General features: G+C 44.0%; 1 protein-coding gene across 12 annotated transcripts in view; it reads right to left on the bottom strand.

The window, feature by feature from the left end:
• The window catches only part of LOC106592083 (dachshund homolog 2), a 312,801-nt gene extending 302,153 nt beyond the window's left edge, over positions 1-10,648 (bottom strand). For 10 of the 12 annotated variants that reach the window (XM_045690138.1, XM_045690136.1, XM_045690134.1 and 7 more), the window contains exon 1: positions 10,009-10,647. In XM_045690138.1, coding sequence (XP_045546094.1) covers positions 10,009-10,481 — 473 coding nt within the window. In that variant the 5' untranslated portion in view covers positions 10,482-10,647. Of the gene's footprint in view, positions 1-10,008 lie in introns of all 12 variants that reach the window. The other 2 variants (XM_045690137.1, XM_045690135.1) reach the window with 1 other exon arrangement.
• Positions 10,649-10,869: the final 221 nt, after the last annotated feature.

The raw sequence follows: 10,869 nt of genomic DNA on the forward strand, positions 1-10,869 counted from the left end.
ACTCTGTTTACTGTGTAAAATGATGAACTACATATGACATATTACATAAACAATGAAGTGGGAGAAAAAATATTATGAGTGACAGCTCATGATTATGACACTTTACTACTTCTGAAATAAATGTGCATGAGGTCCATGGAGTCCATAGAAGCATATTTCCAATCCCTAATGGACCACATTTCAGTGCTTAGTTATTACAGGGCTGTGGCTTGGAACAGGCCCTCCACAACATTCATGACATGTTGTATGGCCACAGGTTGTTTTATAAAACTTTGGAAGTGTTCTCTCAGACACACGACACATAAACACACACACACACACACACACACACACACACACACACACACACACACACACACACACACACACACACACACACACACACACACACACACACACACACACACACACACACACACACACGTCTAGGGGCAAGCTAACCCCAGTCATAAAAATATCAAAGTATTTCAACCTTTGCTTTTACAATGGAGTGCTATAAATCTCACATGGAGAAAGGTCGGGATGTTAGAATTTCCACAGAAAAGTAATTTAAGGAAATGGGGGAAAGTCTGACTAAATAATTTTCTCAACTTACCCAATAATAATGATCATATTTCTTTAATGATTACATTTATTACCCAATAATAATGATCATATTTCTTTAATGATTACATTTATTACCCAATAATAATGATCATAGTTATTTAATGATTACATTTATTACCCAATAATAATGATCATAGTTATTTAATGATTACATTTATTACCCAATAATAATGATCATAGTTATTTAATGATTACATTTATTACCCAATAATAATGATCATAGTTATTTAATGATTACATTTATTACCCAATAATAATGATCATAGTTATTTAATGATTACATTTATTACCCAATAATAATGATCATAGTTATTTAATGATTACATTTATTATTCATTAATAATGATCATAGTTATTTAATGATTACATTTATTACCCATTAATAATGATCATAGTTATTTAATTCCTTTAAGCATGTCTTCAGACACAACTTATATTTTAAACTGAATGATTTAACTATTACGATTACTGTACATTAGTCAAATAGGGGACTACAAGAAAGACTTGCAGCCAAACCATTACACAGTGAATCCATTTTACCTCTCATCTGGACTAATATGTGTGTGCTGCCGTAACAGTAGGTTCATTAGGCACAGTACAGCTGACTGACACCACCGCAGCCTGCACCGGGCAGCTGGCTGACACCACCGCAGCCTGCACCGGGCAGCTGGCTGACACCTCCGCAGCCTGCACAGGGCAGCTGGCTGACACCACCGCAGCCTGCACCGGGCAGCTGGCTGACACCACCGCAGCCTGCACCGGGCAGCTGGCTGACACCACCGCAGCCTGCACAGGGCAGCTGGCTGACACCACCGCAGCCTGCACCGGGCAGCTGGCTGACACCACCGCAGCCTGCACAGGGCAGCTGGCTGACACCACCGCAGCCTGCACCGGGCAGCTGGCTGACACCACCGCAGCCTGCACCGGGCAGCTGGCTGACACCACCGCAGCCTGCACCGGGCAGCTGGCTGACACCACCGCAGCCTGCACCGGGCAGCTGGCTGACACCACCGCAGCCTGCACCGGGCAGCTGGCTGACACCACCGCAGCCTGCACCGGGCAGCTGGCTGACACCACCGCAGCCTGCACCGGGCAGCTGGCTGACACCACCGCAGCCTGCACAGGGCAGCTGGCTGACACCACCGCAGCCTGCACCGGGCAGCTGACTCACACCACGGCAGCCTGCACCGGGCAGCTGACTCACACCACGGCAGCCTGCACCGGGCAGCTGACTCACACCACGGCAGCCTGCACCGGGCAGCTGGCTGACACCATGGCAGCCTGCACCGGGCAGCAGACTGACACCATGGCAGCCTGCACCGGGCAGCTGACTGACACCATGGCAGCCTGCACCGGGCAGCTGACTGACACCATGGCAGCCTGCACCGGGCAGCTGACTGACACCATGGCAGCCTGCACCGGGCAGCTGGCTGACACCACGGCAGCCTGCACCGGGCAGCTGGCTGACACCATGGCAGCCTGCACCGGGCAGTTGGCTGACACACGGGTCGTTCCACCTCAAAAAGTACCAGAAAGAGGATTTAGACACCCACCATCTCAGATTGTTCTGAAATCATTTATGTAGGTAGTAACAGATACGATTAGTATTCCTGAAGAAAAACAATTGTTTAAATATAATTTGATCTCTAAGAAATTAAGCTTATTGATTGTACCCAAATTCGCAATTTGAATTGATAGAATTCAGATAATATTCAATAAACATAGTGCGCAACATTCGATTTTGACCAAACTACTTCCTACCAATGAATAAGACACAACGAATCCCCCAAAACTTTTCAAAAGCCACCCACGGACCCCCAAGTCAATCCCACCCTAACTACCAGCATACAGTATCACTTCTCTATGTTTGACTAGTAGTATGAACCTGTGAATCTGTGAATCTGGAGATGGATTTTTACCTGATCAGAGAAATTTGCTGGCATTATTTACCTTAAAGCCACACTCTTTTATCCATTTTAATGGTGTCTTTTGTTTATTAAATAGATCACAGCATTTCCTTTGCAACTTTGGGTAGAAAACCAATAGATTTGGCTCAATGCTGGATCGAATCCCTGAGCTGACAAGTTAAAAATCTGTCGCTCTGCCCCTGAGCAAGGCAGTTAACCCACTGTCCCCGAGCGCCAAAGACGTGGATGTCGATTATGGCAGCCCCCCGCACCTCTCTGGTTCAGAGGGGTTGAGTTAAATGCAGAAGACACATTTCAGTTGAAGGCATTCAGTTGTACAACTGACTAGGTATCTCCCTTTCCCCTTTCCTTTCATTATGAATATAAACTGTGTGGTCATCCTCACAACTAAAGCCAATCCTCCATGAAAGCAATTCAGTTTGTCTTTTAGCAAGCTAATGCTTCAGCCCAACTCTCCTTGAAAAGCCCAACAAGTGGCAGCTCTCTGAGAGGGCAATCCCTACGGTGCAATTCCAATATGAAGACTTTTCCTACAAGCCCAAAACTTTGATGGAGAAATGGGCTAGCTAGGGACACAAATGTTGTGACAACCCTTATAGAACCCAATACCATTACCTTTGCAAAAGAAGGTGTTCCTAATGTTTGGTACACTCAGTGTATATAGTGTGTGTTTGGGACTTTTACCATTGAAGACCATTTGAGACCATAACATTGAAACCAATAGAACTGCTGTAAACAAATGGTTTGCTTGTTCACCAGGAATGGTCTAACAATAACTAATCCAGACCTTTTTTGAAGGGAATAATCCACTCACAAGGGGTCCATTTCTTGGACACAGATTAAGGCCAAATTGAATTGCTTTCATGGAGGACTGGTCTCAATTGTGAAGACGACCACACAATGTATTTTCATCATGAGACAAATCTATTGGTTTTCTACCCAAAGTTGCAAAGGGAATGTTGTGATCTATTTAATAAACACAAGAGACCAGCAAAATGGAAAAAAGAGTGTGGCGGTATAGTAGGAACATTAGCATCTAGTGGTCAGAATCTGGTACTTTCACACTACTTTATGGTAAATAATGCAAGATACTTCAATGACTAATTTCTCTAAACAGAGGGAAAAACTATCAACAGATTCACTGGGAAAATATGACATAGTATGGAGAAGCAATACTCCAATCCACAGCTTCATACTACTTGTCAAACATAGAGAACTGATACTGTATACTGGTAGTTGGGGTTGGAATGGCATGGGGTGTGGGGGATCTGTGGGTGGCGTTTGACATTTTTGGGGGGATTCCTCATGTCTTACTCATTGGTAGGAAGAAGTTTGGTCCAAATCGGATATTGGTTACTATATTTATTGAATGTTATCTGAATCCTATAAATTAAAATGGCCAATTTGGGTACAATCAATTAGCTAATTTTCTTTCAGATCAAATTACATTTCAACAAAATAACGTTTCAGGAAAGGCAATTTTACCTGTTTCTAACTACATAAACGATTTCAGAACCATCTGAGATGGTGGGCGTCATGACATGGAACGACAACCATGAAACACACGAAAAACAACCATGAACACACAGAGACACATGCATGAGCAGGAGAGAGCCATGCACAGAGGGCCATGCACAGAGAGCCATGCACAGAGAGCCATGCACAGAGGGCCATGCACAGAGAGCCATGCACAGAGAGCCATGCACAGAGAGCCATGCACAGAGAGCCATGCACAGAGAGCCATGCACAGAGGGCCATGCACAGAGGGCCATGCACAGAGGGCCATGCACAGAGAGCCATGCACAGAGAGCCATGCACAGAGGGCCATGCACAGAGGGCCATGCACAGAGAGCCATGCACAGAGAGCCATGCACAGAGAGCCATGCACAGAGAGCCATGCACAGAGGGCCATGCACAGAGGGCCATGCACAGAGAGCCATGCACAGAGGGCCATGCACAGAGAGCCATGCACAGAGAGCCATGCACAGAGAGCCATGCACAGAGAGCCATGCACAGAGGGCCATGCACAGAGGGCCATGCACAGAGAGCCATGCACAGAGAGCCATGCACAGAGAGCCATGCACAGAGAGTCATGCACAGAGAGCCATGCACAGAGGGCCATGCACAGAGGGCCATGCACAGAGGGCCATGCACAGAGGGCCATGCACAGAGGGCCATGCACAGAGAGCCATGCACAGAGGGCCATGCACAGAGGGCCATGCACAGAGAGCCATGCACAGAGAGCCATGCACAGAGAGCCATGCACAGAGGGCCATGCACAGAGGGCCATGCACAGAGGGCCATGCACAGAGGGCCATGCTTAAATGCCATCTAAACAGAAAAACAAAAAGCACTCCTTCACTATTTAATGAGGCTGATCTCTCCAGAGCTTTGACAGTGCTTGGTGCAACTCTTCACATCAAGTGGGGTTAATTTATTATTTAAAGTAGAAAAGGGCAGTGGGAGCAGATATGTAATCAAATCAAACTGAAGAAGAAGCCAGTGTATAATTTATGGTTGACATTAAGGAGCGGTGGTGGTTGTAGGCAGAGTGACACGCTCCCTGCTGATTGAGGAGATTAGAGGAGACAGGGGTGTGTCTTGGGTGGCGTGCTCAACCGGGTGTATCGCTGCCCAAGGCTAGGCTACAGGCAGGGAGCTGTCCATATGGACCAGTTAGACTGGCCAACACACACTGACAGACAACGGCACCTCTATACACACACACACACACACACACACACACACACACACACACACACACACACACACACACACACACACACACACACACACACACACACACACACACACACACACACACACACACACACACACACACACACACACACACACACAGCAAACAAATGAACCTGTTACTGTAGCAGACACTGTACTTCAATCATCAATTCCATGTGTCTCTGATTTCACCCAGACATCACTGGGATATTGTCTATCAACATACAGTATGGGACACTCTGTGGAGGCCACAGCACAAGGGATCATGTACTGATTCACCACACAAACACAAGCAAAGGAAAGGACAGTGGTTTGGCCAATGTACCCATCCACCATAGATCTGACAAAACATTTCCATAACCTCACATTTAGCCACAGATTATAATCAAGCAGAAGATCTGGATATTTTTTTTTTAGGAAACCTTAAGTGGTGTTAAAATGTGCAGCTGGGATTTTTATCCGGGCATCCTGGGGAATAAAAGCAAGCCTTTCTAGATGAATGACTTAAAATAAGGAAAGAAGAAGCTCATTCCGTTTGGCTTTCGAAAAACTCACAAGGATATCATTAATTATGATTAAATTCAATTTTCATTGATTTCTAACCAAAATGTCAGATTAGGAGTGATGTGGGTTATGGCTCACTGAGCCTCAAGGAACCTGTTACATCTCGTTGAGAAGACTAATGCTTAAGGATCTCACTGATCTCCTCAACAAGCTATCTCCAAGACCTCTGTGCTCTCTTCAGGCAGCAGCAATGTTTTTGTCTCTCATGGTCATCTGCATTCAGTGAATGTTTAAATGGTTAATCCAATACACCTTTGAGGGAAGAAACACGAGGAGTGGAAAAACAGCACAGATGTTCATCTCTAATGTAATTTCCATTACATTTCCTGAGTGCAGTCCCCAAGTGCAAACTAGGTTAGCGTTATGTTTAGCTTGCAAATTATTTTTAATAAATAATGAATGCAATAAAAACACGGAGATCAATCGCGAGCTGAGATATCATAAAAGGAGTCCTAAGTGCCGCCTATGTTTGCTGATTTGGACATTTTCCCGTTTTCAAATTGTCCGTGTCAATGCTAAAGGTATTGTCGAGATGTTTACATTTCCTGATGACTCTATCCCCTTTTCCAGTTTACAGGCTTCCTGCGTCCACTGAGCGATATGCACTGCGTCCATGAAGGGATATCCACACGTTTTCTTTCCCTCGCTTTCATTCTCTCCCGTCCCTTCGCCAAATAAAAAACGTGGTGGGGGCAGGAGGGATAGGCCTGTTTTCACTCATTAGTTACAACCATCTGGTGATGCGATGGTGGATGATGTTTAAATCTGACTATAAAAACAGCGCTCAGATGGGCGCGCGCAGGCAGGTGAGCTGTAAAGCACAGAGGCCGAGGTGCAAATTCAATTCTCTTGCCAGCCATACTGTATTACTCAGGCAATTTCATTACCCATCAGTGGCTGCAATCTTTGTGAAGTGAGCAGCACATAGCCAACACTATAACCTTCAACATTTCAGTGAATGATGTATTATAGTAACCAGTTCATTTCTAATACAAATATAGAATCTCTCTATCGTAGGGTAGATTTGACAAGTGCAAAGTCGGGGAGGGGGACGCTAAAAGGTTAATGAACGAATCTTTCCCAAACTGACCATCTGGACATGAAATACTAACATATTCCTGCCTCCCTCTCTCTTCCACCATGCCTCTGCTCCACACTCTCTCTTCCACCATGCCTCTGCTCCACCCTCTCCCTCCCACCATACCTCTGCTTCACCCTCTCTCTCCCACCATGCCTCTGCTTCACCCTCTCTCTCCCACCATACCTCTGCTTCACCCTCTCTCTCCCACCATGCCTCTGCTTCACCCTCTCTCTCCCACCATGCCTCTGCTCCACCCTCTCTCTTCCACCATGCCTCTGCTTCACCCTCTCTCTCCCACCATGCCTCTGCTCCACCCTCTCTCTCAGTGATCGCTCTGTAAAATATAATCTATATTCCTCTCCAAACATGACCCCAAAGCAGATTATCTCCAATTGAAAGTATGTATGTATGTATGTATGTATGTATGTATGTATGTATGTATGTATGTATGTATGTATGTATGTATGTATGTGTGTGTGTGTGTGTGTGTGTGTGTGTGTGTGTGTGTGTGTGTGTGTGTGTGTGTGTGTGTGGAGGACATATTTATATTTAACGCATGGTTGTATGCTCTCCATGCGCTCCCTTGTCATTTACACACCAAACTCACCACCGAGATACAATAATGTTGAACCTCTTTCTGACAGCCGGATGTTTAATTGAATATTATATCAGGTATGAGTAAGACAGACGTTTTAAAATATTTCAACTTTTTTGCAAATATTGATGTAGTTCACTTGAACGCTGTATAAAGTGAAAGACTGAATACTGAAACCTTTGAAATGTCATAATGAAAGTTAACAAAAATAAAATAAAAATAGCGGTCAAAATACAGCCTTACGCTTACTCCTAAGGCAGAATTGTCCACTTCATCTGTAATCAATACACCAATCCCATCAAAATATATCAGACTCAGTTTGACAACACATGCATGATCCGTTAATGCGTCACAAATGGAAAGGTATTTGATTTCAAATAGATGGTCAAGATGCAAATGAAAAATGTTTGATGTTGGCAAATTGCGAAATAAAGACAAAAAGTTTAGCATAAAGTACTTAATTTTTTTGGCCGCATAATTAATTAAGACGAAATGAAATGATGTGGTCAGAAAATGAAATGTGTTAAAAGGTCTTGCTGTGACTTTCAGAATGAATAACTTCAGTGTGTGTGTTGTGACAGCGGGACACACAAAATGAAAACTTTTCTACAAATAGATTTCTCTTTTGGTTTCACAACTATTATTACAATCATCATCATCATCATTACATTTCTATTGACTAAATGCCAATTTATAATCATCATCCATGCCTTGTCTTAATCTACATGATATAACAACAACCCTGATGCGCATTTGTGGGTCCAGCATCTATTCAAGGTAACGTTTTGTTATGTTTATTTTCACATGTGAAAATCCTGTCTTTGTATTGAATTTACCAGCCTCCTCTTTTGTGGCGAATAATCAGCATGGCTTATTGTGGAAGTAGCCGGGGGAACTGCTGGAGAATAAAAGTTGCAATTATGTACAACGAGACAATGAGGGGGGAAACGTTGAGGTTCGGAATGCTAAAGCTCTTGGGAAAAGAGGGCACTGGTCTGTTTAGAGTGATTTTCCTCAGCTGACATTGTATGCGAACACTAATGCATCTGTCATGATAACAAGCTAAGAATAACACCTGGACATCAAACCGAGCAGAGAATCCATCCGAGGTGATTCATTCACAACTGTCTCATTGATTTATTAAACACACAAGCAACATCTGCAGCGCACAGCCAGCACGGTGCGCGGGTTGGAGATCAATTCGAGGGGAAAGGGAGAGGAGAGATCCCACGGGGCACACACTGGTTGAATCAACGTTGTTTCCAAGTCATTTTATTGAAATTATGTTGAACCAACGTGGAATAGACGTTGACTTGAAGTCTGTGCCCAGTGGCATTAGTAAAAACATTTAGATCTTTTGTAACTGGTTTGTCCTGCTTTAACTGGCACGGAATTATTCAGTGACAGAAATAATGCAACCAAATGCCCACAAATGTAGCCTCATTAATTGAAATCCACATCTAAAACTTCTCTCATTCTTACTTTTAATTATATTTTCTCACAGGTAGAATCTAATGGATTCTATACAGACACTAAGGTTTGTTTAATTTAGTCATTTAGCAAAAGAGAGGTGCTTACATGCCTGTTCATTACAATGATATAGATTTATGGGATTTATATCAAATTACACTCAGGTAGACTTGAGGAACTTAAATGAAGGAACTTAAACTTCATATACCACAACCTGCTCTATTGCTCCTGAATGACGCCGGAATGGCATAATGGATAATAGTGAGACGTGCTTTATTAACAAACCATAAGAACACAATTCTTCTTTGTGAAAGTCCTAATAAATATTCGAAATGAACAATCAAGCAGTAAGCTTACTGTTGTCATGTTTTTGATATTGTTGTGATCTGAATATTAATTAGGCTTTATAGGAAAAGTATGTTGCACCACATTGAAGGTCAATAAGGTGAACGTCAAAGTGAGAAAAGGGGCTATATAATTAAAAGTTATTTTCCTCAATGCCAACATATTGTAAGTATGTGGGGAAACGATCTAGAGCTTTGATACACGATGAAACAACGAGCTGCAGCTATAGGGGGATTGCTTATATGTGATTGCTTATAAGTTATGAATAACTCAACTACTTCCCTCATACATTGCTGTCTATAAAATGGATATGGAACAATTGTAGCTTCTATTTAGATAGAGCTAGTGCGTGTGTGTTCAAGAGAGACAGAGAGTGAAGGGTACAGAAGCTGTCAATAATTGAACTAACTGTACACAATGCTTTAATGTTTATTCATAATATAGTAGCCTAAGCGTCATTTTGCTCATGCTTGTATTATTTATTTCAGCACTCGTAACTGAAAGACACAGTGTAGTCTAATGCAGCGTTTACGACACATTTTGATGAACCTCAGTTGGTACATCTACAAACAAAAAGTTGGTTGAAAACTTTGAGTTCATTGCCCCCTCTCTGCTCTGCTTTTGGGGTATCGCAGTAGGGATGCATATGGAACATGATAAGAAGGAAGTATGCAACTAACCTGGCATTGGTGCAGTCGTTATACAGCGCTTCGAAGTCCTTGCGGGTGATGAGTTTGCATCGATTCACCCCGGGCTGAATCGCCCCAAGCCCGCGCAGAACTCGGACCTGTTCCACCGTGCACACGACGGGGCATATATCCAGCCGCTTCAGCTTGGTGTAGACGGTGTGCAGCCCTCCGACAAGATGTTTCAGGAAGAGGTCGAAGACCTGCGGCAGGCAAATAAGTTCTTGACCGTCCACGTTGAACGAGGCTACCCTGACCCCGTGCACCTCAACCATTTTGCACTCGTTATTGCCGCTTGTGCCGTTTCCATTTCCACCGCCTCCTCCGCCGATGAAAGAGTTGATCATGCTGCTTGTCAGTCTCGGGGACTCGGCTGGGCTTGTATACAGCGGATCGGAGCGAAATAAGCTGCCAGACTCCAGAGTAGAGGTTTGGGAAAGCACCGGCGGAGTTGCTGACACGGCCATAGTTTCTCAAGTTTCTTCCTGTCTCACCCTTTGAGGTTTTTTTTCTTCTCGATCACTATTTTTTTCACTTGATGTTTCACATGCACTGTCCCTCCCGTCGGATAATCGGCAACGGGCAACTACCTATCTCACAAGTGCGGTGGCTAGAATGAGAACCATCCGATTCAGTTTCAATTAGCCAGCCCACTGAGAACTGGATTGGCAGCTCCCACCACCAACGAGGAGCGTAGCAGTTTACGCGCGAGCATCCTATTGGCCCTTTAAGCATGAATGGCCTGGCTCCTTGTTAGAGGGGCGAGTTTCTGTTGACAGCTACTCCGCTACTGGATAATAACCTTTTTACAGACTGTTGGCGTTCATTTGAAACCATTAAGACCTGCATTCAAAT

This window comes from Salmo salar, chromosome ssa11 (assembly GCF_905237065.1).
Source record: "Salmo salar chromosome ssa11, Ssal_v3.1, whole genome shotgun sequence".
In the NCBI taxonomy this organism is placed as follows: Eukaryota; Metazoa; Chordata; class Actinopteri; order Salmoniformes; family Salmonidae; genus Salmo; species Salmo salar.